This window comes from Lepisosteus platostomus, chromosome 10 (assembly GCF_059453375.1).
Source record: "Lepisosteus platostomus isolate fLepPlt1 chromosome 10, fLepPlt1.hap1, whole genome shotgun sequence".
Lineage (NCBI taxonomy): Eukaryota > Metazoa > Chordata > Actinopteri > Semionotiformes > Lepisosteidae > Lepisosteus > Lepisosteus platostomus.
In genome coordinates this window covers 51,793,028-51,820,803 of record NC_142620.1, presented here as the reverse complement: position 1 = coordinate 51,820,803, position 27,776 = coordinate 51,793,028, and the positions used below count along the sequence as shown (strand labels likewise).

The window sequence follows — 27,776 nt, the reverse complement described above, 5'->3', positions numbered from 1 at the left end:
CTTTCTCCCTGCTTGTCTTTCCCTCTCGTTGTGTGGCTGTTTGCTCCCGTCCTCCGTCCTCCATCTCTCCCCTCCCTCCCACTCTGTCTGCAGCGCCCTGGCTGTAATGGAGCAGAGATCAGCGAGTTCAGGCTGGAGTGTGGGGCAGCGCAGGGCTCTCTGCAGCTGGCGTACTGTGGCCCGGCCTTGAGCTACGAATTGAGAGGGCTGACTCCAGCCACCACTTACTTCTGCAGGGTGCAGGTAGGGCTCGGGACCTGCTTCCACACCCCTTAGATGATCTGAGACAGCAACCTTGAGCATGCAGGGCTAGTACGTGTTTTAACTCGGTAATTTCAGATGCGTCTCTTGCAGTATCTGAGTCAATTATCTGTTCAATATTGTATGTGCACCTTTCCAAAGGTCCCATGTGCTGTTTGTGCTCAATTTGCTGTGTTTCTATATTCCTAGTACAGCTCAGTCCTGTGGTTTTCCATTTAGATTAATCAGTTGCCAAAGAATATTGCTGGAAAGCAGCTTGTTTCACTTTCTGGACTTGTATGTGCAGGTTGTATTCACGTTCAGTCCAGATGAAAAGATTTTGAGATTTGATTGAAAGGTTGATAAATGGATTGTTTTGTTTTTTTTCTTCCTCCCCTTCGCAGGCAGTGAATGTGGCTGGAGCCGGGCTCTTTGGAGAGGTTGCCACGGTGACGACCCCTGCCTCCGTGCCAGCTGCCGTGCCATTGGTGGAGGAGCTGGGGGAGGAAGCTCTGCCCGCCCCCCTGCCCTGCCCCCACACCTGCCTGGCGGTGCAGTGGAAGGAGCCCTGTTGCCATGGCGCTGAAATCACCGGCTACAATATAGATTTTGGGGAACGGCAGCCCCTGTCTGTGGGGAGGACCAACTACTGCGTGCTTGAGAACCTGCAGCCAGAAACCCCTTACAGGTGATAGTCACTGGGCAGAGAGTCTGCAGTGCACACACGTGCTCACCTGAATCTTAATTGCTTCTCTTTAGGGGGGTATTCCTTCTAATAATCCACACATGGTCAAAGCAACATTTTATTTGGAGTATCTGTCTTGAGTCTAAACCAAAGACAGTCTTTGCAAAGTGAGGTTGTTGGCACATGACGTGACTTTATCTCCTCGCTCACGCTGTGTCGGCATGCAACGCACCTGGGCGTGCTTAAAGAGCGCCCCCCCTGCTGGGGAGAGCCGGCATCACCACGCATGCTGCAGAGACTGGCGCCCCAAAAGGCTCTGTGGGCTGTGGGTAGGTGGCACCCCACGAGCTGGCGTTGGCACCTCTCAAAACCTGAAAACCTACCCTCCTGGCTCTGTGCTCCTCCTCTCCATCTGCTGGATTTTAACCCCTCCCACCTCTTCCTCCTAACGCTGTCTCTCTCTCTCTCTGTCCCAGGGTCCGAGTGCAGGCAGTCAACAGAGTGGGAGCCGGGCCCTTCAGCGCTCCCCTCAAAGCCAAAACCCGGCCCTTGCCCCCCTCCCCCCCGGCCCTGGAGTGCACAGCGTTTGGCCACCAGAGTCTGAAGCTGAAGTGGGGGGAGGGCCCTAGTCGGACCCCGCTGGGCGGAGCCGTGCAGTACTGCCTGCAGATGCAGGACAGCCTGGGCAGGTGATGTGTCACATCAGCACAGGAATGTTCAGCAGCTCACAAACCTCGGCCGCTTCGGTAGCTAATGGTTCACTGATCCCAAGATCTCATCCCCCCCCACCCCCGCCCCCCGTGGCTTGAAAGAAGCCAGGGTATCAGCTTCACCAACGTGTGGGAGCAGCCTGTTCCACACTCCCACCCCTGTTTGTGTAAAGTCGTGCCTCCTGTTCTTGATTTTTAAATGCACTTCCATGTGGTTTCCCTTTGTGTCCTCTGTCAGTGTTCTGCTCCTCATTCTGAAGAAATATGCTGGGTAGTCAGTGCCTTTGAGGCACTAACTAATAATCGCATCACATTCCATTTCTTTAGGTTAGTCCAGCCTAGGACTTAGCATTTTTAGTTAGTCCAGCCTAGGATTTAGCATTTTTGCAACGGTGGATAAGATTGAATGATATTTAATACGATTTGCTAGTTATAATAACCCTGACTGGTGAACTGATAAAATTATCCTCCAATACAAAGGGCACTATTGCAGAAGTTCTCCAGCTTCCTGAGATGCACCTCTACAATCTCACCAGCAGAGAGGGCTGTGAAAACACCTATTCTCTTGCAAATAGAGCTGCTGCTATACAGGGTAGCCAGCCCTGGTGCTGCAGGAATTATTGACCTGTAAAGAATTGGAACACATGGGTGTTGTTCAATTCAAATCTCTAAACAATTGAAATAAATGTCTGATGTGTGAACCCAAATGAGGTTCCAAAAGTGTGAAAACGTACAAATTAAAGGTGATCGATGAAACCTCCAGGACCAGTGATTTAAATATTCCATCTCTCTCCGTGCATACATTCTCTGTGTGCCTGCATAAGCAAATCATTCTTGCAAACTTAAAGCATTGAACTGTGTTCTTTATACAGAGGTGGGAATAGTTGTAAGTTGGCCCTTCTTCCCTTGACTTGAGTTCGCTTGACCTTGACGGTCTGCCTGTGTCTGCGGCAGGTTTGTGTGCATCTACAGCGGGCCCTGTCACACCTACAAGCTGCAGCGGCTTGGCGAGGCCACGGTCTACCACTTCCGCATCCAGGCCCAGAGCGAGGCAGGGGATTGGCCCCCTGTCCCCCGTCTACAGCTTCAGAACCGCCAAGTCGCCCCCTGCACAGCTCAGAGGTGAGAGACGCTGCCACTACTGCCTCACTGGAGGAGAGAGGAGCGCCCCCTGCTGGTCACTCGGCAGATGGTCTGTATCGGCGGCCTCGTGCAGAGTCGCGAGTTCAGCGCACTCGCTCCTCTTGGCCTCCATCGCGGCCAGCGAGGAAGCTGAAGATCGAGGGAGTGTATCGGCCGCCCCACCTGGGGACGTGGCTGGTTGGCACTGACGGTGTTTCCTCTTCCACAGCGCCCAAGGTGCAGCACCTGGATGGCAGCCTGTGTGAGGTCACGTGGGAGGGCCTGCCGCTGATGAGAGGGGACCCCATCGTGTACGCCCTGCAGCTGACCCGGGGCCGCGAGGCCGAGCAGGTACAGTGTGTGTCTGGGGCCCCGTGTTGGCTGATGGGGAGCAGGGTTTGCAATGGAATCGAAAATGATAACGCGTCGCGCTTATCCACGCTCTCTAGCCCTGGGTTCGATTCCAGGCTGCAGAGTCTTCCGTGAGGAGTTTGCATGTTCCCTCCCGCCGTCTACAGATCTGTTGCCGGCGCGAGTGGCCTTGCGGGGGCGCTCAAACCCACTGGGCTTGACCTGGGGACAAGAGCAGGGTGGGAGTTGCCGGAAATGAATGGAAGGAAGGGTGTGTACTTTGCAATTGGCAACCGTACGGGTCCCCTGGCCCCGACTCCTGTGCGCGAGGGCATGGAGTGTTGACGTTCCTCCCAGGCGCGCCCCCAGAGCCGTTTGCAGGCTGGTTTGGTGCCATGGGCGGAAACTGGAGCACTTCCTGTGTGTCTTGGGCCGACGCCCTGTGTTCTCTCCGCGCAGCTCTACAAGGGCCCGGACAGCTCCTTCCTGTGGCGGGGGGCGGCGGCCGGCGGGGAGTACCGTCTGCGCGTGTGCGCGGCCCGGCGGTGCCAGGACAGCGGCGAGCCGTTGGAGCTGTGGGGCCAGTACAGCCCCGGCACGCTCTTCTCCTGCCCCGAGCCTGCGGGGGTCCCCCCGGGGCGCCCGGCCACCGCGGCGGGGAGGGGGCCGCCGGCCAGGGGGGCGCCCCTGAGCGACGAGCAGTTCGCCCTGCTCCTGCTGCTGGGCTTCGCCGTCGTGGCCGTCCTGTTCGCGGTGGTCATCCAGTACTTTGTCATCAAGTAAGTCCTGCCCTGGCCTGCGGGGGGCAGCGTGGAGCCAGGCGGGGAGGTGGCGGCTGAGGAAGCGAGCGCGCAGAGACCCCCCCACGCCAGCACACAGCCTCATGCACGCACAAGGAGGATCTGCTCTCGAACCCTCTGTGTAATGGTTTTATTATTCTGAGTCGTTTTATTTTGCAGATTATTGTATTTTTTATAGGAAAAGGTACTTTTTCACATCTTCTTTTCCCTCCTATCCAAGACCGATGAGAACTGTGTGGTCTGGGAGGTGGAGCCAGCTGCCTTAAACACACGGTGGTGCTGGAGGGGTCAGTGTGAGATTCTGGCCCCCAGTTTTGGGGTGACCGCCTAAAAGTGTACTGTCAAACGATCTGGAAGTTATCTGCGCGTGGGTGGGGTGTGAGCCTGTGCATATTTGACTTTTATAAAGTGGAGGGAAAAGCATTCCACATTGAAAAGCTTTATATTCTGTGTGCTCTGACACAGGGTCTGTGAATCTCCCACCTTTTTTATTCGTGCATATACAGTATATATATATTATTTATATATGTGTATAAATTAATTACAAATATAAATAAGGGAGAAGGTGCCAAAGTTTTATAGATTCTCAGAGAAGACTTATCTCCCCTACAAGGACTGGGGCGGAGTAGGTGCTCTCTGTCACTTTTAAGTACGTGCTTGTTTTCAGCAACCCAGTAACCCAGAAGCTACAAACAGACTCCCAGAAATCAGGAGTTACTTGGCTGAGACACTGTCTTGAGCACAGAATGTTCTCTACGTGCATATCTGAAAGAAAATGAGCATCTTAACTGTCATTAAGAGACAAGGTTTTTTCTTCGCATTTGTTTTGCTATACCCAGCATGTATATATATATTTATATATATACATATGCAGAATATATCAAAATGCATTTGTTAAAAATGTTTCACTATTTGGCTCAAACTGAGCAACCTAAAGTTTGTTTTCTGATGTTTTTATCTTTTTAAGTATTCGTTGATCCGTACATTTGTATGTATACAGACTGATGCGGAAATTTTAATATTTTAAGATTGTTCCTTGTGTCCGTTTCCCCTGAGCAGTGTTCTCTGGTTGTAATGAACACATTACAAACTGTGCTGTACCATGCACCAGACAGAGCCCCAGTTGCAGATAAATGTGTTTCATCACGAGCGTTTCTGAAATTACCAGGGTAATCTCCACACACCTTCCCCTGAGTGAGAGCTGCCCACAGCATGACCATGTCCTGGAGAGAGTCTGTAATTCCTCAGTTGAAAAGCATGTGGAAGAAAACATTATACCTGGGACAAGTTCTAGTTTAATCTTTCATTTGATGTAGAATAGTTTAAGGGCAGCACAGTAGGCCGCATGACTGCCTTGCAGCGCTGGGGCCCTGGGTTCAATTCCAGAGCTGGGATGCTGTGGGAGAGCTGTCTGTGTGGAGTTTGCATGTTCTCCCCAAGCGATGTGCCCCAGTTTCCTACTGCAGTCCAAAGACATACTGGTAGGTTAAGAGGAATCTGGGAAAGTTGGAAGTTGGTCCTGGTGGGAGTGTGCGTGTGTGTGGCTTCTACTCCCCATCCCCTGAATAGGATGAAGAGATTAGAAAATGAATGGATGGATGGGTGGATGGAATAATGTTGTGTTTTAACAAGGCAAACAAGGCTTGAATAGTATTTAAAGACCTTGATCCCTCCATCACCTTTCAGATCTGGTGAGTCCTCGGAGGGGTGTCATGAGGCAGGTCCTAACCTAAACCAGCGCGGGCCACAGGTCTCTGGCTCAGGCACCAGCCAGTCTACTGCGCACACAGACATACACCAGGCCATTTAGCAACAAGAAGTAACATAGCATGTTACTGCATAGCAAGCCATCAGCCTGTGGGAGGAAACTGGTGTACATGGGGGTACACGCAGTCTCCACACAGACAGCGCCAGGTCAGACTTGAACGCATGCCCCACAGCATGTTGAGGCTGTTTGAGTTTCAGCCGACCGAGCATCTAAGAAAACCTGAAAACATGGGACTGTGGGTCTTGGATCTTTGCTGTAGAATATCTCAGGAGCTTCAGAACCATTGTGAAGAAGACGATAGAGACTGAAACATTGTATTAGGTTCCACTTTTTCTTCACACTCCACAAATGCTACATCACTTTTTTTTTCCTATTCCTATTCCAGTGCTGGGAAGACCACATTCAAGACATACCACATCACCCAGAGCGGGTGTACTCTCTTAATAACTGATCAAAATCAGCAACATAAATATCCTTGAAGGAGGACTTAAGCAAAAAAAAAAATCGGATATATTTCAGAAACATTTTTACATTTTGTTTTGCACGAGTCTTTTTGTTCCACTGAGTTGAATTGAAAAGTACAATTGGCAGGCTTCTAATTCTAATTATAATCTTAAATTGGGTACTTCCACTTTGAGGAAAAAGACCCAAACTGTTTTAATTAAAGTTCTCTTCAATTTAAAAAAAACAACCTTTTTTGTGTAAAGCATTTTCATAAATATCTAAATGGTCTAGCTTTTTACACAAGAAGCTAAAACGGCAGTATTTATAGTTCCATGCTTATATTAATTCACCTCTCGGAGAACGCCTGCCGGCACTTTGTTCTTAAAAAGACTACTTTCTGAAACAAACCGCGGGTACATTTTAGTGCTCGGCTGCTCTCAATTAAGAGCACAATGTTGAGTAATCCCAGTGTTTATAAACCTGACAGGACTGGAAAAAACACCACTTGGAAACATTTAAGCCAAAGTCTGCTCAACATCCTAAATCTGTTCTGCCACTGACTCAACGGGTGTTATTTGGGCTTAGATCTTAACTGAGAGAGTAATACTTAGCATAGATCTTTTTTTCTTATTTAATTGAACTCTCACTGATTGTACCTGGTTTTAGAGTGATGTAATTGCAGAAATAATAGATTACCATCCAAGAAAACATTATTTCTGGGCTGATGCTCCGTCTTCAGATGTAGTTTGCAACTTTTTAAGGGATCGCTTCCCTCACACCAGTTAGAGTCTGGCAACTGCATAAGCCTAAAGTAGTCTTAGACAAAGCGCTAACTTAAGACAAGGTACGTCTGGGACTGTACTGTCGTAACTGAAGCGTTGACTTTCAATCTCGATGAAGAGAGAGGGGGAGAGAGATGAGTGTGCGACATGCCAATCACTTGACCGTTTTGGGATTTAAAAATGACTCTCCTCGGTGAGAGCAATCGCATTGAATTCCCCTAGTTAAGTTTTTATATTGTCACTTTCAAAAAATATATTTTAAGCATATCTTAAGTTTGTTTGCAGGTTTGACAGTAACGCTGTAATCTTTAGCTGTATTATCATGCTGATTAAGAGCGTATGCAAGCATAGTAAGCTAGCCACAGAGTAAAAACCTGTTTTGTGCAACAACCTGATCTTTATGGCATTTCTACACTGTTTACAAGTCCCCGTTCTGTGCATCTGCCTTAATCAGACAACTAGTATAAAATTTGGCTCCTCAGTTTAGCAGTAGACAAGCTGGATGTTAGGAGCAAACACTCATTCCAAAGATGTTTATCCAGTAGTGTCTACTTGTTGTATTTTATGTGTCAAGACTGTTTTCTTTTTTGTTTTACTATTACAGGGGCATACCTATTGAATGTGCACACACAATACAGAATCACTCATTCACATGCGAACATCCAGAAACCTGCTTTTACTTAACCACCAGCATCTTTAAGCATGAGCACACAAACACATACACAGCTTGGATTCATCACGCTGGAAGCACACTGGAGAATGGTCGGACTCTCTTTGCACAATTAATCAGGGGTCCAACAACAGGGCAAAAAAATATATATGGTCTCCTGTAGGGTGCCCAGCTGGGCATGAAGCTAAAGACAGTGCACAGCTCACAGCATTCAGACTGCTGAAAACAGAGCCCTGCAAGGGAGGACTGGATTGTGGACTCCAATCCTTTGCTCAGAAGAGGGTTTTCGAACTCCGGTGATGGTGTGGCTCTTTTCCGCATGATTGCGGTGATTACTACCCCACTTTCTGTGGAAATAGCTTTGATTTGACGTGTAGCTGTCACAGTGGTGGGGGGGGTCATTCTTTACTTCACTTTACTTCACGCCACGCAAGATCAGAGAGTTTGGTGCCAGGTTACCCGAAGCTGCTAATTAATATTTCAGTTACCTGGTGTTTCTTCTAGATTTCACAAGATGTCAAATTCAGACCCGTGAGGAACATGGACGCTGTGCCTGTTCAATGATTTTTTTTTTGTTAGCATCCTGAAGGTTTAGGTGACTAGGTTTCCTAGTAGCACAGTGAAGACTTCTCATGGATGGTTCCTGGTACTGAGTAGTGTTGAGCTGTCATCATCCAGAGCTTCCAGACAAAGCCGCGGGGTCGGACCGCAACCTGCGGCCTGCTTGCTCTTTTACTTTATAGAGTAAGGCCAGTATTCCGTCTAGTCCACAGTCTCCGGAGTTGTTAAATATAGAAGCCGGAGTTAATGCTCTGACAAACAGGGCCAGTCATGCCTTAATCTGCCTCGTTTCTATCCCCGCTGTGCCCTGAGCTGAAACCATGGCGACCACTGAAAAGTCGCCCTGCAGAGCTGGTCAGCTTCTGGTTTTTCTTTTCTTGTGTACATCTCCCCCCCCCCCCATCACCACCACCCACTGGGCTGTTTACCATCTGGCACGTTTGCAATCTCTGCGGCGCCACACAGGTGTCTCGGCCCCGACTGGTGGAAGAGAATTGCGGCGCTCGCTGATGTCGCAGCAGGCTAGCAAAGTTGCAGGGGCTGCTGGGAGCCGAGAGCACCCTGGCCAACTAATCCCACCCCATTGGTACCTCTGCTGTGGAATCCTGGTGACAGTCCCCTGGCGACGGTTGCCTGGCGACAGGATCCATGCCCATTCTCAACAGGTTGAGATCATGGAGACGAATGCTTTGAGCAAACTCCTTAAGTAGTTATTGCCAATTGTAATTGATCTAGAGAGGAGGGGAGTTAGTGAGGGTCAATAGTCTGAGTCCTTTTTGATATCCAAGTGTTGCCATGGCGTTGTCTGGGGAGCTGTTTCAAGGCCCAGCTGTGGGACCGTCAGAAATTGCCTTTTTCTGTTCTGCGCTTTACAAACTCCTCCTTTGTAGCAGTCCATAGTTTTTGAGGTGGCACTTTGATGGCATTTCTCGATATGTATCATACATTCCAAAACCATTGTTCTGTATCAGCATTGTCATAAAGGTTGTGTTTCTTGTTTGTATGTTTGAGTACTTCTTGAGGTATTTCATAAAGTTGTGTTAAACTACCATGCATTATGTAACACTAAATTGTAACTATCATAGATAATATATTTAATATGGCAAATAAATTACAGTCCTTATAAATTTGAATTGTTCCCTTCTTTCTCTAGCATTATTTCACAAAATCAGGGCAGAAAATGAAAGAAGCTAATTAAGGTACAATCAATTGTTTGTGTTGACCGCATCTCTCATCCTGGTTATCCAGATACTGCATTGGTGGTGGTGACTGGCATTTACAAAGCATATGTCCCTCAAGTGCTGTGTTGTTTTTTTTTTTTCATTTTCACCTCCAGCCCTATTCAAAGGTTCTTTAATAAAGGTCTTCCCAACAAACCAACACTGCAGACAGGTGTTTTAAAAGGAGTGGCCGGCGCGTCTCAGACTGGTCTTGTCTGCCTTACTTGGCCAGCTCGCTGAGCAGACTGGACCTGTATCCTGCCACATTGCTGTGTTCTTACTCTGCTTGCAGTCTGGCTCCCAGAAGGATTTCCTGCGTGGGAGCCTGTACTTTTTTGCTGTTTGATTTAGTTATGTACTTTTGAATTGAAACGGTCGCTGTGCGGGTGGGGGCAACCGAGCTTGTGCAGAGTATGTCTGCCGCTTGATCTCCATTCAAGCATTGTTACTGCTCTGCAAGAACGAGCCGGATTCGCTGCAGCGTGCCGAAATGTCCAGCGGCTCTGCAGCCCCCGTCCCTGCCCCATCACACACACGTGCTGGCGTCCGTGTCGCCGGGAGGGGTGACGCGGCTGCTCCGGCTGCAGGCGGGGGCGCGCGCGGCGGGGGCGCGGCCCGCCGGCCGCAGCAGGCGGCGCAGCGCGGCGCGGTAGCGCGCCGACAGCAGGTTGTAGAGCACGGGGTTGACGCAGGCGCCGAGGTAGAAGAGCAGCATGGCGGCCAGGTTGAAGCTCTGGGAGGCGGCGTACAGGGACTCCACCTCCTGCCCCGCCCACGTCGCCCACGCCACGCTGGAGAAGAAGATCCGGCCCACGTAGAACGGCAGCCAGCACAGGGCGAAGGACAGTACCGCCAAGACTGGAGGGGACAGAGAGCCGTTCAGGACAGCTGCCACACTTACAGAGCGAGGGAACCAGTTGCCCCTCTACAGCAGTTCTGCCCACCCAGTGTCCCTCTTTTAAACACTTCTGCTTTATTTGACATAAACAAGACACAGAGCTGCTATCTGGCCACAATTTACGTGGTTTATCAGCGAATTGACCCCATTTGAGTAGCAGCCTGGAAACCACGCGTCACTGAGCAATGGAAGTGAACAGTTATTTGCATTTAACTGCAGGCTGGGTTTCCATGCAAACCTGTAAATCGTGGCTCTTATGCTTAATCTGTTACAGTTACTCTCGCCAGTTTAAATTAATCATACCTCAAACTACAAAATTCTAAAAAAAAACCTTTAGTTTTTCCAATACAGGTGAGAGCTGAGAAACACTAACTAAAGAGAGACGTATGATTCCAGCACACACAGCATCAATGAACCTACAGCCAGAAAAATGGAACCGCAAACTCAAGATCAGTCTCCAAGCTGGTATGATTAATGGTGGTAAATGATTTTAATTTGTCCTTTCTGGTGCCTAGCTTTTACAGCACCTGTTAAGTGCCTTGGGTTTATAACTGTGTTATCTTGCACAATCATCTCGTTGATGCTACCGCAGTATATAAAATGTTTTTTCTATTAGGTCTGCGTGATCTTTCGTCCAACTCAATAAAAAAAACAGGCAATATCAGAGCGTGGCTCTAGTGCATGTTAAATAAAAGCAGGACTGTGGCAGTACAGCTTTTAATCGGCAGTGGCAGCGAGATGGACAATGTGCTTCATTAGAGGCAAGGTGCCCTCAACATTAGGGCTCACCGAGATAAAACCAAGAGGATAGACGACGTCTGTTCGTTCAGTCAAGAACCAGAGGAGGAGGAAGGGCTGCACGGTGGTCAGCTCACGATTTAAAGGCGTGTTAGTAAATTTGACAAGACACAGAGCCACTGTAATATTTGGCCACTCTTCATGGGCTTGATCAGCGAATTGTCCCTGTTCAGAAGCGTGCCTAGAGACCGTGCTTCACTGGGCTGGGGAATCGAACAATGCTTTTCCCTCATTCAGGACCTTCACGGCTGGCTCCCAGTCCCAGCCCGGAAGTCTAACTTTGCTCCGCGCCAGAAACCCAAGCGCCCCCCCGCCCTTCTGCTTTTTCCCCCCCCGGCTAGTTCTTACCCAGAATCCTGATGGTCTGCCGGTGGGACCTCTCCCGGCCGCGGGCCTGGGGGCCGCCGACCTGCCCACGGGACCTCCACAGCTTCCTGCCGATCAGGCCGTACAGCAGGGAGAGGCAGGCCAGCGGCAGGAAGAAGTACAGCGTGGAGAGCCAGGTCAGGGTGTGCAGGAGCCCGGAGGTCACCGCCTCTTCGGTCTGCCGGCACTCCTGGCCCTCCGTGTGAAACAGGAAGAACACGGGCCCTGCCGTGGCCATGGAAACGGCCCAGAGCGCCCCGATGACCCGCTGGACCCGGTCCTTGGTGACCAGGGTCTTGGCGTGCAGGGGGAAGCAGATGGCCAGGTAGCGCTCCATGCTGAGGGCCGTGACGTGCAGGATGGTGGCGTAGGTGCAGGTCTCGCTCAGGTAGAACTGGAAGCGGCACAGGAAGTCCCCGAACGGGAAGGGGCGGTACCTCCACAGGCGGTAGAGGTCAAAGGGCAGCCCAGCAAAGATGAGAATGTCGGAGAGGGCCATGCTGGACAGGTAGAGGTTGGTGGTGGTGCGCATCTCCCGGAAGCTCCAAAAAACCAAGAGGGTGGCTACGTTACCGCTCACCCCCAGCAGGAAGAGCACCACGCAGACCGCCGTGACCGGCACCAGCGTGTGTGGCTCGAACAGGGACACGGGGCCGAGCAGTGATTCGGCGGAGTCGTCCGTCTCGTTGAAAGGAAGGCTGAGGTTCCAGACAACATCCATGGAAGGCTGGGGAGGTGCTGCTTAGCTCAGAGTAGCACAGGGTGTCCCTGCAGTCTTGGCTGTTCCATGGACCAGGGTTACAGACTATGCAAAGCAACAAAGGCACCACTCTCCAGGAGCAAATATCTCGAGTCTTAGCATGGCTTCTATCGTTGTAGCAGAGGCCAGAGGTCCGAAGCCAGAGCTGCGCTGGAGCTCAGTTGGCGCACATGCAGTGGCAGCAGGAGTGGTTGAACGGCTGTGCTCTTGCGGACCACTCATTAAATATCAACGTGAGCACAGGTTCGCTTATGGTGCTTGCTGTGAATCTGCCGTCAGCTGTCGCTGATGCGCATAACCATGATGTTTTCACTGGCTGCTGGAGGAAGGCGTATCCTTCAGAGTGGTTTCTTTACCCGTGGGCAGGACATCCCTTGTCAGGGCAGTACCCTTTCTTGTAGCGTAGAGTTTCACAGCTTTTAACGAGAGAAAAATGCCCTTTTGCGTGCTCTGCTCACTTGTGCCCCCTCCCACCTCTCTAGCCAAATCCTCCTGAAGATCACAAACAGGAGCCAGACAATAAGACAATAAGAGTCAGACACAGACAGCTAGCCCATGGGCTGTCGACAGGACAGTGTGATGATCACTCCCACTGCCTCGAGTCATAAAGACGATTGAAGAAACAATCACTACTCCATCACATCCAAAGGCTCCACAAGAGGAGATTCATGTTCACTCTGCACTCTTTGTCCGGAAGATGTAGGCAGCCAAAATCCTGATAGTCCACAATCCACACATTTTATCTTTATGGAAAAGGATATCCTCTCTCATAATATCTCATCCGATTCCCCCCGAAGGTTTATGGTGCTCCCCGAGTTTCCCTTTGCTGCTTGCCGATGCAGAAGGATGAGCAAGAACAGATGGAACTGCACCTTAATGTCTCAGACAGCTTTATGAAACCTTATCTCTGCAAAGTCCTGCAATAAGGGGACTCTCAGAGTGCACTGAGCCAAATGCAGGTCTGTGCCATGAGGTGGGGGGAGTTGTAAATTTCCTTTCACGTTTCCCAGGGGATGCAGATGAAATTCTCCCTGTGTCTGCGTGTCGCACAATTCCAAGCAACGGATCTGGATGTTCCCTGGCTTTCACCCTGTTGGATGCTGAGCATAGAAACCGTCCTTTTTTTAACACACCCGGCTTTACCATTCCAGTGGAGCAGAGGTGGAATATTCTCCAACGGGAGGGAATAAGAGGTGGAGACCCCCAACGTCTACCTGCCAGAGCAAGAAAGCTCCGGTCCTGCTTCCTGCCTGGCTGTCTTCAGCTGGTGTTCCCCACAGGACACTGACGGGCCATCGTGCTGGTTTTAACGTGACTTGCTGTCTTCCAAGTCAAGGCAAAAGGTTCAAAGAGACAGTTAAGGGCAGTAAGATCCATTAGAATAGATTCCCCGACAAAGGAGCAGTAGGATGGCGCGAAATTTAATCAACGAAGGTCGCCGACAGCCTCTTCCAATATGACAGGCACAAGCCTGTTTGCCACAAGCTGTCTTGCTCTAACGTTTTTCAGTGCCAGAACCAGCCGGTTTCCCTTTAAATGACCTGGGTGACGTGGCCGGAGGGCTGTGGAGCAGGAATAATCTCCCTGATGTGCTCAGCACACCCCTTGGGCACGTCCCGTCTCCCCAAGAGCCTGTCCTCCGGAGCAGGGCGCCTGCTGAGAGTGAGCCGTCAGCTGGCGCGCTGTTCCTGGAGAGCAGCGGAGAATGAACGCGCCTGCTGTCAGTACGAGTTCAGGCAGCGCCAGCCTCCCTCAGCGGGGCTTTGGGCATCTCCACAAGCTGAGGAGGGGGATAAGGTAGCATTTTGTTACAATTGGTTGTTCATAAATGTTTTGCAAGGCGATTGATTTGGACTTTAATGAGCAATTAAATGCAGGGTGATCCTGAACCGCTCTTTCCAGTTTTTTCCATGTTTCCATGTTTTTTGTTTTTTTTAAAGGCAGCCATACCCTGCTTGACTATTTTTTCAGCAGTGGTTTCCTTGTTTCACCATTTCTTTCAAAGTCCATGTTCTTAGAAAGGGTCCACGCCAAGAGGAGTCCTACTCCCCCAAGGAAAAAAAACCGCACAATGTACTGAGTCAGACTTCCAGAATGCTTCCAGTCTTCTTAAAGGTCACCCATGTTGGACCTTGCATACTGCCTAATTTCAAAAGATCAGACAGAAATGTGTTTTTGCGTGCTCCGTTTTGTGCTTGATAGTTGGTTGCCCTAGCATCATCTCTGAATCAACCCAGTTTAATTTGGCTGGCCTCCGGCCAAGATTAGACCAGGCTGTTAGTGTTTTATTTTGTCATCAGTTCCCTTCCATTTAATTGCAGGGCAGTTTGCAGGCGAGTGGCAGGAGGCATTGTTTGATCACGGTGTATTTGGCAGGGCTTCTCGACATCGCAGGGGCGGAGTTCTGTCTGCGCGGGGCGGAAGAAATCACACAACGTTAAGACGATGAAGCCGCAGGGTCGTGCTCGTCGGGCCGCGAGGGGGCACGTCTGGGTGATTTAGCTGTGTTTGAGATGCATCAGATGCGGTGATTTATCACTCTCGGGGCTGACGTTGTTTTTCCATCCTCTGGGATCGGCCATCGCTGTGCTGCAACACCGTGAGGTTGTGTAGCAAGAAAGAGCACAGGGCCCGTGCGTCCACAGTGCTGATCCTGCCCCTGAACGGGCTGGACTGAGCTGATGTCACCCAATCCCAATCCCAATCCCAATCCCAATCCCAGAGTCCCACTGACAGCACAGGGCCCCTTGTGTCAGCAGAGCTGTTCCTGCCTCTGAGCTGGGTAAAGGTCTGGTCTGTTTTGTTCTGTACTCCCTCCTCTGAGGGTGGTCTTAAGTAAAAATATACAAAACATTTTTTATTAAAACAAGTACCCCCTGTTCTCGGCTTTGAATACAGTGGTCTGTCTCGCTATTCAATTGAATTTCGCTATTCAAACTGAGGAAGAGCACAAGCCGGGGACTGTCACACCTGGAGGGGGAATTTATCAGGTCTCCTCCTAGTCCTCTCTGTTCAAGACTGGAGAGGTTCAGTTCCTCCAGGCTGTCGGTGGAGCTCTAGTGGAGTTGTGAAAACACTGTCTACTCAAGAAATCAGCCCCACAGAACAGAAGGCAACAAAGTAAAATGGTAGGGCTATGCATTGCTGGACACCATACTGGACATACAACCAATATCACATTTACTGCTTTTTGGATGTACCCTGAAATAGCCTAATTCTACTGCTTTGTTATCAAAATAGACTTTGCCGATGCTAAACATTAGGCATCAATTAAAAAAATGCACACCTGAAGAAGGCTCCACAGCCGAAACATTGTGTTTTCTTCCTTCTGTTTTTTTTCAGCATGGAATAACCCTATTACTTGTTCCTTTGCAGCCTACGCATGCTGACGCAGCCACCCACCTGAACTATCGATTAAAAATGTTGCCTTCCCCTAAAAGAACTAAAAAGTTTGTCAATCCTGAAGCTTGGCCACAGTGCCATAGCAACGAGAGATTAAAGAGGACTCAGGCTGTCTTTCTCAGAATTCTCTGCGTTATTTAGCCACCTGTTAATAGCCTGGAGATAGCAGAGCAGTGTGTTGATGTTGTTTGGGGGGGCAGTTTCAAGGTCATTAAATGTGAAAAATGGCTCATTTCTCCCGGGCTGAGATCATTCTCCAGATAAAAGGAATGTTAATGTCTAAGCCGAAAACGTGCAGGATCAAACCAGGGCTCTGCTGAAAGAGTCCTGGGGCCCGGGCAACAGGCAGAATACTGCTGATAGACTAACCTGGCCTCTGGCCTCCAGCCTCAGCAAAGAACAGAGGACGTCACTCAGTGTCGTGAGATGATTACAATAATCATGACAACTTTTAAAAACAGAAATAAAATGGAATGCTAGCGACTCACAAACAGCTTTAAACAGCAGTTCTATCCTTGCCACACAGTCTGGTGCATCATAATCAGCAGTATTTTCAAATAGGGGGAGGTCATGTGTTGTGTTATATTCAGCAGGAGCCGTCAGAAAGGGCAGCTGACGAAGGGACTCTAGAGAAATTGTTATCGACCCAGCTGGCTCAAGGGAGAGAAAGCTGAAGGAGAAGGTTGGTTTTTCTTAGAGGGATGCCAGCTTCTTTGCTCTTTAACAATGGAAAGGCCTCAAATTAACAAAGTTGACAGTCTCTCCAGTTTCAGAAGTGATATCGTCTACATAATGTATTTATGCCTCACTAACTTGTTTATACGTACAGCTGCCTAGTGAGGAGTGAAACTGTATGGAATCCCAATTACTCACAAAACACAGAGTACAGAGGTAAATATTATCGAGCAGGGCTGCATGAAAAAATACTAGTTCACTATATCTCAGACATAAAAAGTTTCAACAGGGACATGTTTTTTTTACCAGGTAAGTTAGCGATAAATCATTTAATAGATATTACATGAATAAAATTTCCCTGCCATCAAGATGAGATGGTTAAGGTTTGCAGGTTTAGACCTTCACAAAGAAACATATCTTTCGGTGTGAAGTGAGCTACAGCCCAGAGGTGAAGACTTACAGGAGATATCAGTTGTAACGCTCAAAAAGGGAATTTGGGGGGTATTTTTGTAATGAACGGACTAAGGCATTTACGCATGCGTCTCCTGCTGTCTGTTGAAATCCACTTCCGGTCCGTCTCACGTGATGGGGGTGGTCTCTGGGGCGTCACGTGAGGGAGCGGAGAGATTCCTGTTTTGGGCCTGACTGAGCTTTGCGGATACAAAAGCTTAAAGAAATGGGACACTCGAAGACTTAAATAAACGAAGTAAGCGAGTCTTGTATGATTCAATCCTTTTTATATGAAGGAGTTGTCTGTTTTTTAAAATAATTCTAAGTACGGCTTTGATACGATAGCTTCGGAAGAGCTACAAGAGGCTTGTTGTTGCTCTGTTACCGTGAGACAGTGCTGGTCGCTCACTGTATTTTGACTTTCGTAAATGCTTTCTTAATACTTACCAGTTTTATAGTTAGGACGCACTTACTGAGTTGTTTTATACCGGGTTCTTTATACATACACTGAAATTCGTAGTGGTTCAAGCACGCCCGTATCAATTTGCCAGTGTCTTCCGTGACAAAGCGCTTGTTTCTCCCGTTGCTGCTGTACATGAAGTTTCAATCACGTCGTCCTCACGGTACCCACCAGTTAACACACAGCTGCCGGTACGGTCTGTTCCTGTAAATCTGTGGGTTATTTGTGTAATTCCGTCAGTCAGTTCAAAGTTACATAATGGAGCTATTCGTCTTTCAGATGGAAACTGATGCTCCCTTTGAGTATTACCGCCAGTGTGTAGTCATATTCTAGGTGTTTACAGTGAAGGTAGCTCAGTGGCAAGAAGTGTAGAATTAAATTCTATTTATAGGCTATACAGGCTTACCCTTTGTAATCAGACGCCCCCTGGAGCTTTGAATAAGCCACTACACTACAGTCGTAGTCATCAGCACATGATCAGTCAGCTTTGTTGTGGAGCGCGGTTGTGATCACCGGACGATAAAAACGGATTGATCTGTCAGAGAGACCCGGGCGCTGAACTTTACATAGGGGTTTTGTGAGTCCGGACATCTGCCAGAAGAGGTCAGTATTTTTTTTTTTGCCAAAGATGATACCCCAGTTCTTTGTAAGTGTGCAGTGTAATGGTGGATGGGGTACCACAGTTCATTGACTCTGTGTGCGCGGTGCACGGTCTATCCCTGTGAAAGCATTCTGGGAAGCTAAATTCATGGGGCTGTCTCTTGCAGATCTTATGCCAGAATGAGGTCATAGACGGGCCTGTGGATTGCGTGTAAGTGCTATCCTTCCATAAGCTGCAGGTTAGTATTGCGTTTCCTGCATTCCCCTGTGTGGCTCCAGCAGACAACTGTGTTCTGCAGGGCGTCTCTGGACTTTGATAGTTCAGTTGCGGCGCCTTGAATTCCCCCTCACACGTGCGCAAGCTCCATCTTTCTCTTCATTCTCGTCTTTCCCTGCTCTCTTCTTAGCCGAACCTCGGGGAAGCAGTCGCCTGCCTGGTAGCAAGAGACGGGGTGCAGCAGAGAGACCGGGGGTGCTCTTTGGGGACGCGGGGCGCCGCAGGTTCAGTGGAAGTCTGGCCGACGAGGCCATGTCGAGCACAGCCATGAAGAAAAAGGTAGGCAGGGGTGGAAGACTGTGGCCGGCACTTTCTCCACAGGGGGAGCGGGACGCATCTATAGTCTGCAGCTGTTATTCCAAGATTACCAGTCCTGCGCACCACATCACCACTGGCGTTAACACCAAAGGTTCAGGTGTCTCTGGTTCTGCTAAAAGCACAGTACGGCGTAAGGACATCTATCTCCATTGAGAAATAGCCTATTATTGAACAGATGCTGCCGAGATCTTAAAGGATCCCAGGGCACTGTTCCTATGAGCTGGGGTCTTAACCCGGGTATCCTAGCTGAGTCCCAAGAATGTTCTTGCACAATTTGACACCCCTAAAGGTCCCTCTGTATTCAGCTGGTGAGTCTTCTGTGTATTAGGTCTGCCGGCACAAAACTGGTGCTGCACTTCGGTGTACCCTCCTATTAGTGCTTTGAGATTAAATGCACTATATCGAATCTCATTGTTGTTATTATTGTACTAAGTCCTTCTTTAGCTATCCTATAGGTGCCATTCATTCTACTAACAAACATGATAGCAGTGCAGAGCTTGTCTAGTTAAACGCAGTAAACTTGTTTCAAGTTGAACCCTGAATACTGAGGGGGGAAGCGGAGCTGGAAAGAGAGACCTAAAATTTGTATTGGGAGCCAAACAGTGATTTGGAGCTTCGGATTCAGATTGTCCAGTAGAGCTGTGAAATCATTGTCCCTCATTGTCTCTGCAATCCTTTGCACACAGGTGCTGTTGATGGGAAAGAGCGGGTCTGGGAAGACCAGTATGAGATCGATTATCTTTGCCAACTACATCGCCAGGGACACCAGGAGGCTGGGAGCAACCAGTAAGCACTGTGCTAACAAGATATAGGCCGTTGTCCCTATAGCCCTATAAAAACAAACTAAAGGATGGTATTAGAATCCTTATAATGAAGTGAGGATTACATCTGCTGTTCTGTAATATATTTTATTGCCCCTGTTTATCGGATTGTTAGTTTAGAGACATCAAATAGTTCAGTCTCAGATCTGGCTCGTGCTGTTACCTAATATTGATCTCCCAACCTGTTTTTTTTAAAATAAATTTGATTACAGATGTTTTTGAGGAAGTCATGTGCTGTTGGGAGCGTACCCATATGTTAGCACTTTGTGCTCCCTGTTTCGTATTAGTCCTGGCTACCAGGGGAATGTGAGTTCAGGTGGGTCATGAAGTTCAAAAGGAAGATCAAAAAGAAACTACAGAGAGATTTATCAAAGTCATTAACTTTTTGAGCACTTGGTAATTAAAACCCGTTTCTTTCTTGCGTTTTAGTTGATGTAGAGCACTCTCACGTCCGCTTCCTGGGTAACCTTGTGCTGAATCTGTGGGACTGTGGAGGGTGAGTTAGCCACATTATCCTGCCCATGAGTCATTTTTGACCCCTTGTCCTTTGAGACACTTACACACCCCTCATCGTCGTTTCACTCCGTCTGAATACGAATGGCAGTGCTTGATCAGGTACTGTGCTAACCTTCAACACTGCCATTTATTTGCAAAACTGAACAAGCTTTAAAAGAAATGTGGCTCTATAAATGGTTATATTTAAAATGTAAGGCATTTTGTTGCAAAAAAATATAAGTATTTGCCACCCCCCCCCCACACACATCCTCTTCTGCACTGTTAACATTGGATTTCACTTTGTTGCGTAACAGAGTCTAAAGCAAAACATGAATGATGTATTTAACCCTTCCCAGAAAGCTAAATGCTATTTAATTCATGTGGCTCTGTCTAGAATTGCATAACAGCAATTGCATAACAGCTGAGTAGTCGGCATTGAGTGTGAGCCACAAGGAGCCTACTTGTCTCAGACGCATGCCGATGTATTGAAGGGCAGAGTGTGAGCAATAAGAATGCGGGTGACCTGAGAGTACAGCTTTATGTTAAAGAGGTCCTCAAAGCTAGTGCTTACTGCTGTGGAGTGCAAGCACGTGAAGCCATTGGTCATGCAGGTTTGAATGCCAGTGCAGTGGAACTAATGGGTATGTCTGTCAGTGTGTTTGTTTTAAATGCCATTTGTTCTGTTCCTCTCCCAGGCAGGACACTTTCATGGAGAACTACTTCACGAGCCAGCGTGACAACATCTTCCGCAACGTGGAGGTGCTGATCTACGTGTTTGACGTGGAGAGCCGGGAGCTGGAGAAGGACATGCATTACTACCAGTCCTGCCTGGAGGCCATTCTGCAGAACTCGCCCGACGCCAAGGTCTTCTGCCTGGTGCACAAGATGGACCTGGTGCAGGAGGACCAGCGAGATCTGGTGAGCAGAGCTGGGCAGCCTGGTCCTGATGCCACCGATGGGGACTGAAGGCCTTTCTTACTGTCTTCTTTCACTTCACTGTGTTTGCTCTCAGTGCAGCGGACCTTCTGGGGCTCATTTTGTCTCCCACCTTTCTTTGACATTGAGATGTGAGTGCCTCTCTTGAATGAGACCTAGCCAAGGAAATAAGCAAGTTAGCTGAGAGTCGGGCAACCTTCCCAATAGATCAGAAGGAAAAGGACAAAAAACAGAGATAGCTGCTGTTAAAAGCTATGAACAGGTGTGGGTCATTTCCCCTCTACAAAGGGGTTAAATGTTTTTATTGAGATCATTACTACTTTACTACTGCCTGCTGGGTATAAATCATTCACTCCTCTGTCCCCCAGCAAAGCGATGAGCACAGATGAGAGATGAGAGATGGCTTAAACTGCACATTCCCCCACTTCCAGCCCTTTGCCAGTACGTACCCCTGGGGAACCCTTCAGTCATGCAGTACAGATAATACTACTTTGTGCAGTAATGCAGTGAACTTGTTATTTCCGGTGATTTATTTTTCTCCAGTGCCTGAGCAGATCCTGGAGACAATGTGGTGTAGCTGATGTGTAACTGAAGTCAAAGGTTATTTTTTTTAGTGCGTGGGAGAGCTGGGCCTCTCATTGGTACAAGGGTCCAGCTTTTAACCCCTTTCTTTCTCCTTCATGATTCCCCCCCCCCCCCACTGACTGGCTTCAGATATTTAAGGAGCGTGAAGAGGACCTGAAGAGGCTGTCCCGCCCCCTGGAGTGCACATGTTTCAGGACCTCTATCTGGGATGAAACTCTCTACAAGGTGAGGGCTTGAATGTGTGCTTGTATCTCTGTACCACTGACTCCTGTTGGGTTTGTATGCGCTTTTGTCTTCTGATGTATTGGAGCTTAACACAAGGGTGACCGTAGGACAAAAGCATTATTTTTGTCTTGTCGAGGTGGTGAAGACAGGGCTGTTTGGCTTTTAAAAATGTATAAAACTGAAAGTGCAAAAAGTATGTGTTCTCTGTTTCTATAGTTGCTGTCTTTGTAAGATAATTGTTGCCATTTGATTAAAACTTACAATTAAAATGAGTATGGAGTATTCCACATGGGTTAAGCATGCTCATTTCTGTAAATGACTGTGGTCAGACTGAACCCCTGACCCCTGCCTCCCCTCTCTAGCATGAGGCAATGCAAAAATGAAAGAAAACGTACTTTCCTTTAACAAATCTCTCTGCAATGCATTGTTGTCACTTAGTAATTCAAAAGTAGCATAACCACCTTGTAGCCTAATTTCTGATATCCTGGAATCTGGATATTCATCTGGAATTTATCAAATTCCTGGATATTCATCTGGAATTCATCAGTTTCCCTTCGGGATCTATAAAGACTTATCTATCAATCTAAGGTTTGGAGAGCCCCAAGTGAGACTGTTGCTGCTGTTAATGGTTTTGGGTTACCAGTAGGTGGCAGGAGTGAACATGCTTGTTTCATGCATGTTCACTGCAAGACGTGTTACTGTCTTATTATTGACATGCAGCTTGTTGACATGTTTATCAGTTGTTCCATGCTGTCAAAAAGTCCTAAGTACTACAACAACAACCTTTATTCAGGGGCTGTCCATCTGTACGATAATCAGCATCAGTATATCATTATTTTACCTCGATAGCCACATTATCACCGTTCATATTGGGATGGAAGACCTCAAAGGAACACCAGTTTTTTTCTGTAATGGATGTTAGTGCACTGGTGGGCCAGTAGGTGGCAATCCTTCCCTGTGGACTAGAACTCCAATCCTGTGCTCCAGTATGGTAAAAGGGGACACTGTTGTAGGAGATGTTGTTTTGGGTCATGCATTAAATCAAGGTCCTAACTATTTGGTCATTAAAAGTCCCATGGCTCTGTAAGTTTAAGGATTTTAGCCTTTGTATCCTGGATCAGTTTCTAGTCTGAGTGTGCATAACATGGCCTCCCTAAACCTCACATCCCCATTAATTCATCTGGTGTAAGAATAATTGATCCAGTTATTCTCACCTCCACGACAAACAGCAATATCCTTTTCTGTATAAACGTGTGTAAGTTTGCAATCAGAAACATGTACCTCCAATGAGCCCCACAGCTGACTGAGAGAACTGTAGTTGTTCCTACACACCTGATGTGTGTGCTGTGTAGCGGAGCTCTTGGTGCACGATGGCAGCCAGGTGGGATCTCCACCTTCAGTGGTGGTTGGATTTTGTTATCTCCAACACGTAAAACACTAACACTGTGTGATCCTTCCAGGTGACAAATGCTCTGGGAATGGAAGGAACCGTTATAAAGTTTGCAAGAATCAGTCTGTACAGGTTGAGCCATGTGTGAACCCTGGTTCAGCATCCCAAAAATGAGTGATCTGGAAAAACTGCAAGCTGAGACTCTCCGCATTCCATGTTCTCAGCCAGCCAAGTTATTGCATCCTAGATGGCTTTGTTTCTGACAGATACGCCATCTTGGTTAGTAAAAACCCAACAAACAAGTCCTGCGTTTTCTTGACATTTTTGACACTAGAATAGACTGTAGGAAATGCAAGAATGTATATAGAGGATTTAAACCAAGCCTTAGAAAGCACATCAGTGGATTTTTTTAATTGCATCTGTTGTTATCGTTGCCATATGTTACCAAAGCATGGTTCAGCTATTTCTTTCCAAGGTATGTGTGGGAACTGGGGTTGTTGTCCTTGCCGGTGCTGCTGTTTGAACACTGTCCTCGGATCTGTCCCGTCCAGGCTTGGTCCAGTATTGTGTACCAGCTGATCCCCAACGTGCAGCAGCTGGAGACCAACCTCCGCAACTTCGCCCAGATCATAGAGGCTGATGAGGTGCTGCTGTTTGAAAGAGCCACTTTCCTGGTGAGAGCTGGGGCCTCAAACCTTGTAAACAGAGTGCATGTCTGCTACACCACGCTGGCTGTGCAGGAAGATGTCAGGGTCATGTGAATGGCAGAGAGAAGTAGGAAGGAGGAAAATGACCAATAACCGCGTAACAAGTGCGAGATTTAATCCCAAGATTTTGGTTTGTTACGAAGTTTAAATCCACACCAGATAAACTCTACCCAAGTCACCAAATTCTTTCTCGGTTGAAAAATATAGAGAGTTTTTCATTTTTGTTTGTTAAATTCGCACCTTGTATAGCTTTTCAGTTGCATTTAGAAAGCGGAGCAATTCAGACACTGGCTCTCAAAGTCTTGAGAGTGCTGGAAGTTGTGGCTGTCTTAATTTCTGGCTGAAGGCCTGCAGTGAAACGCTCATTTTATGGATACCTTTAAAGATCGGCCGAATCCTTGTGTCACTTTGAACCTGGACTTGTTTAGCCCTAATACAGAGGGTGATAAATTTGGGAATGTTCCACATACATCCATGATTAGAGCTTGGCACTCCCAGCTGGAAGTCGGCACCTAGCATAAATAAACATGCGGCTGCGTCAAGCCAAGAGTAACAAACTTGTCCCTCTGAAAGCCAAAGCATTTTTTACAAGCAGGAAGAAGGGGGTAAGTTGCCGAAAACATGACTGCTTTTGTGAAAGCTGTCTCTGTGCAAAATTATGGAAAGTGTATTTATCCGTATATCTCCAGGGCATCTTTAAAGAAGAAAAGTAGGAGGAATGACTTTTTCAGTGAACCAGTTACTGCTGGTTTAGGTCCATTCCATAACCCTGTTATAATTGAATCCGAGTGTTTTAAATCTTGTCGGAGGGGAGACTCTGTGGAAGCTCTGTGGTCTGGAGCCGGCTGACCTGATGTGTCTTGTCGTGTCCCTCAGGTCATTTCGCACTACCAGTGCAAGGAGCAGCGAGATGCCCACAGGTTTGAGAAGATCAGCAACATCATTAAACAGTTCAAGCTGAGCTGCAGGTACAGTTCTCTTCCCTGCCAGTGTGCGTCGTGCTCTCTCTCTCTCTCTCTTCCCGTCTGTTCGCTCCTTCTCTTCCTCGCTGCCCCTCGAGCTGGATCAGAGACGGAACAGAAAAAAAAAGCCACGAGGCCGCCTCGGCTGACACGCGGCACTGTGGCGGTGCTTTCGTTCGTTTGATCCGTGTCGTTTGTTTTCGTAGCAAACTGGCCGCCTCCTTCCAGAGCATGGAGGTCCGCAATTCCAATTTTGCGGCTTTCATTGACGTCTTCACCTCGAACACCTACGTGATGGTCATCATGTCGGACCCCTCGATACGTAAGTACCCCGTGTGTTAGGAACGCCGCTGTTTTGGCATTTCGCACTGTGGCTCTGTAACAGCATTTCTTTGATGCAACTCTAAAAATTCCCATTTCCCCCCCAGACATCACAGCATAGCCTTGCAGTACTCGGACAGTGTCCCACCTTTACAGGACACGCATGAAATGTGGCTGGACCTCCTAGATTGAGTGCAGAAGCTCTTGAAGTGGTATCTGTTTCCAACAGCTTATCCCTTTTCATTAGACAAGGGAGAAGATCAATTTTCCAAAATCAGGTGCAGGTTATTGACACAAGAGTGAAACTGCAGCTCAAGGAAAGTGGCTTCAATCCCGTCCCGTGGCTAGGCTGTCCTCAGATCAGCACCCCTGACACAGTTTTAAATTTTTACTTCGCTTCCCATTGTGCCGCCTGGAAACACGGATTTAAAATGTTTTTCGGGTGGGTTTTTCCGTTAAACCACCACATGGCGCTGTTCAGTCTCACACACCCGCCCTCTTTCTCTCTCCAGCCTCTGCGGCCACGCTCATCAATATCCGCAATGCCAGGAAGCACTTCGAGAAGCTGGAGCGCGTGGACGGGCCCAAACACAGCCTGCACATGCGTATGCGCTAGGTAACCTCCCCCCCCCTCCTCGGCAACCAGCCAGCCAATAAGGGAAGAGGGAGAGGACGGGATTCCTGGACTCAATCAGCCAATCACTCATGCACTCAGCTGCAAGTGAGAGGGGAGGGGTGGCGGCCATGCTCTGAAATTCGCTCACACGAGCTGGAGAAATCCGAGAACCTTACCTGTATCGCTGTCCCATTCAATCATATTGCGTTTTGTACCATAATACTAAAAAAACAAAACTTTTGTCAGCCTACAGATTTGCATAGAAGTGTGTCTTCAGCTTTTTTTTTTCCTCTCTCATTATGTTTATTGGGATTATGATGTGACCTTTTAGGTATGTTTATAGGAGTTTATCTTTAGATTTAACGTCCGAGAATTTGAAAAATAAATGTCACAGTGAAAATGAAGCGCTTTCACACCCTGTCGCTTTATTCTCTAGGAGTTTTAAGGGGAATTATTTGAACTTTGTGCCACGTGTCTTGGATTATATAGCATTGTGCACTGTTCTTAGAAAATGCCAAGTGAATGTTCAGGTTAAATCATGGGAGGGGTCTCTATTGGCAGAACTTGTTTACATTTGCAGGGGTAGTCCTGAGCGTACAGAATGTATAGATATTGGCAGGAGGACTCTGGATAGTTTGGAATATGGGGTGGGTGGGGGGAGATGGGTACTTGAGGGAAGAATTGGCGTGTTGCTTTTTTTAGGACTTGCTCATTCCCAGCAGACTGCTGAGAATGCCTTGTACTGACTTTTTTGGACCTTGTGCAATTGTTTTTCTTGGACTGCCAAATAAACATGCAAATTAAAAAAAATACAGCGAGAGTGCTGGATGGAGTGTTGGGTTTTATTAGGTTGTTTTTTTTTATGCTCTGGCACTGAAGGACAGAGAAATTTGGAGCAGAGGAGCTTGACTTTAGTTGGCATACTCACCTGCATCACTGATGAATGTGGTCCTGCAACCTGTGGTTCTGGCTGAGACTGGGCCTTGTCAGAATGGACTGCTTATTAAGTAGGGGTCCTGGAGAGACGCAGTACATCACGTTTAACAGTTCACCTGAGTTTCCAAAGTTTGGGGAAAAATGCGCAGGTAGTTTGTTAAACTCCGTAATTTAGTTATCTTTCAGAACCAAATTATGAGGCCACCTCCGCCACCTGGGAACCTGAGCACCCTTAAGCTATCAGGTTACACCCAGAATGTAGTGCTCCCCAAGCAGAAATGGATTACCTATTGGATTAATTGGATTAAGATGTTGCAGGACCAGGTCTGGAATCCCCCGTTTTACAAATGTGTTTTTGGCACACGTCCATCCGTAGTAACAGAAAGGAGAAGCATGAGATGTTCTAGTCAATAAAAACTGTGGCTCTTCAGTTATAATAATTGCTTACACTTATATAGCGCTTTTCTGGACACTTCACTCAAAGCGCTTTACAGGTAATGGGAACTCCACCACCACCAATGTGGAGCATCCACCTGGATGATGCGACAGCAGCCATAGTGCGCCAGAACGCTCACCACACATCAGGTGTCAGTGGGGAGGAGAGCAGAGTAATGAAGCCAATTCATAGATGGGGATTATTAGGAGGCCATGATTGGTAAGGGCCAATGGGGAATTTGGCCAGGACGCCGGGGGTACACCCCTACTCTTTTCAAGAAACGCCCTGGGATTTTTAATGACCACAGAGAGTCAGGACCTCGGTTTTACGTCTCATCCGAAGGACGGCGCCTGTTTACAGTATAGTGTCCCCCTCACTATACTGGGGCATTAGGACCCACATGGACCACAGGGTGAGCACCCCCTGCTGGTCCCACTAACACCTCTTTCAGCAGCAACCTTAGTTTTCCCCAGGAGGTCTCTCATCCAGGTACTGACCAGGCTCACACCTGCGGAGCTCCAGTGGGCTGCCAGTTGTGAGTTGCAGGGTAATATGGCTGCTGAGTTCTTGGTAGTTCACAATTTCAGCTTAATGCATATAATATGTAGAAGGGCTGTCCTTGTAAAAGCATGAGGAGCTCAAAGGGAATTTCCTCTTTTGCATTCATGTGCTAACCACAGTATATGCTTTTAATTTTTTTCTCCCAGAAATGCAGCTGAAAACCACAGGTTCAATTTTTGGTAGGAAAGCATTGCAACCACTACACTGTTGTAGTTTTTTTCCCCACTCGTATTTAGACACAGCAGTGGCCTCAAGCTTTTGTTGGGTTGCTGTCCTGAAGCAGGCAGGGACATAGTAACATCTAGAACAGTTTTATGTGGGTTACAAAAACTATAATATGGCCAGTTTTATAGTTACCCAAAATGGAAGTTTTGGACCTCAGCCTCAAAAGAGAAGAGAACACTTTTGCAATGGGTAGGAAGTGACTG

At 48.0% G+C, this 27,776-nt stretch overlaps 2 protein-coding genes and 1 pseudogene across 5 annotated transcripts in view; 2 read left to right on the top strand and 1 right to left on the bottom strand.

The window, feature by feature from the left end:
* Nucleotides 1-9,260, top strand: part of LOC148653976 (fibronectin type-III domain-containing protein 3A-like) — a 37,984-nt pseudogene extending 28,724 nt beyond the window's left edge. The window contains exons 21-26 of the transcript XR_015924895.1: nucleotides 94-243; nucleotides 645-928; nucleotides 1,402-1,614; nucleotides 2,590-2,757; nucleotides 2,987-3,108; nucleotides 3,568-9,260. The product of XR_015924895.1 is annotated as a fibronectin type-III domain-containing protein 3A-like (transcript). The remainder of the gene's footprint in view (nucleotides 1-93; nucleotides 244-644; nucleotides 929-1,401; nucleotides 1,615-2,589; nucleotides 2,758-2,986; nucleotides 3,109-3,567) is intronic.
* A 619-nt stretch (nucleotides 9,261-9,879) lies between these two features.
* LOC148653975 (growth hormone secretagogue receptor type 1-like) lies at nucleotides 9,880-13,780 on the bottom strand. The gene is made up of 2 exons (XM_088597518.1): nucleotides 11,398-13,780; nucleotides 9,880-10,211 (listed from the first exon to the last, which is right to left on the bottom strand). The coding sequence occupies exons 1-2, from the start codon at nucleotides 12,134-12,136 to the stop codon at nucleotides 9,880-9,882; spliced, it is 1,071 nt and encodes a 356-aa protein (XP_088453644.1). The 5' UTR covers nucleotides 12,137-13,780.
* Nucleotides 13,781-16,804: 3,024 nt separating this feature from the next.
* Nucleotides 16,805-26,225, top strand: rraga (Ras-related GTP binding A). 3 transcript variants are annotated; one of them, XM_088597109.1, is made up of 11 exons: nucleotides 16,805-16,958; nucleotides 17,930-18,001; nucleotides 18,170-18,318; nucleotides 19,044-19,143; nucleotides 19,608-19,674; nucleotides 20,369-20,591; nucleotides 21,324-21,419; nucleotides 23,361-23,483; nucleotides 24,393-24,484; nucleotides 24,685-24,800; nucleotides 25,312-26,225. In XM_088597109.1, the coding sequence occupies exons 3-11, from the start codon at nucleotides 18,292-18,294 to the stop codon at nucleotides 25,413-25,415; spliced, it is 948 nt and encodes a 315-aa protein (XP_088453235.1). In that variant the 5' UTR covers nucleotides 16,805-16,958; nucleotides 17,930-18,001; nucleotides 18,170-18,291; the 3' UTR covers nucleotides 25,416-26,225. The 3 variants fall into 3 exon arrangements, with proteins under 3 accessions (XP_088453235.1, XP_088453237.1, XP_088453236.1); XM_088597110.1 differs by lacking the exon at nucleotides 16,805-16,958 and adding an exon at nucleotides 17,626-17,765; XM_088597111.1 differs by lacking the exon at nucleotides 17,930-18,001 and having other exon boundaries at nucleotides 16,827-16,958.
* Nucleotides 26,226-27,776: the final 1,551 nt, after the last annotated feature.

What these genes read in the sequence shown, in the direction of transcription:
- LOC148653975 (XM_088597518.1), bottom strand. Translation starts at nt 12,136, where the DNA reads ATGGATGTTGTCTGGAACCTCAGCCTTCCTTTCAACGAGACGGACGAC. An exon ending in GCAGACCATCAGGATTCTGG is followed by an intron (nt 10,212 to 11,397) that starts GTAAGAACTAGC and finishes TGTCCCCTCCAG; the next exon opens with TCTTGGCGGTACTGTCCTTC.
- rraga (XM_088597109.1), top strand. Translation starts at nt 18,292, where the DNA reads ATGTCGAGCACAGCCATGAAGAAAAAG. An exon ending in GGGATGAAACTCTCTACAAG is followed by an intron (nt 21,420 to 23,360) that starts GTGAGGGCTTGA and finishes TGTCCCGTCCAG; the next exon opens with GCTTGGTCCAGTATTGTGTA. An exon ending in CAGTTCAAGCTGAGCTGCAG is followed by an intron (nt 24,485 to 24,684) that starts GTACAGTTCTCT and finishes TTGTTTTCGTAG; the next exon opens with CAAACTGGCCGCCTCCTTCC.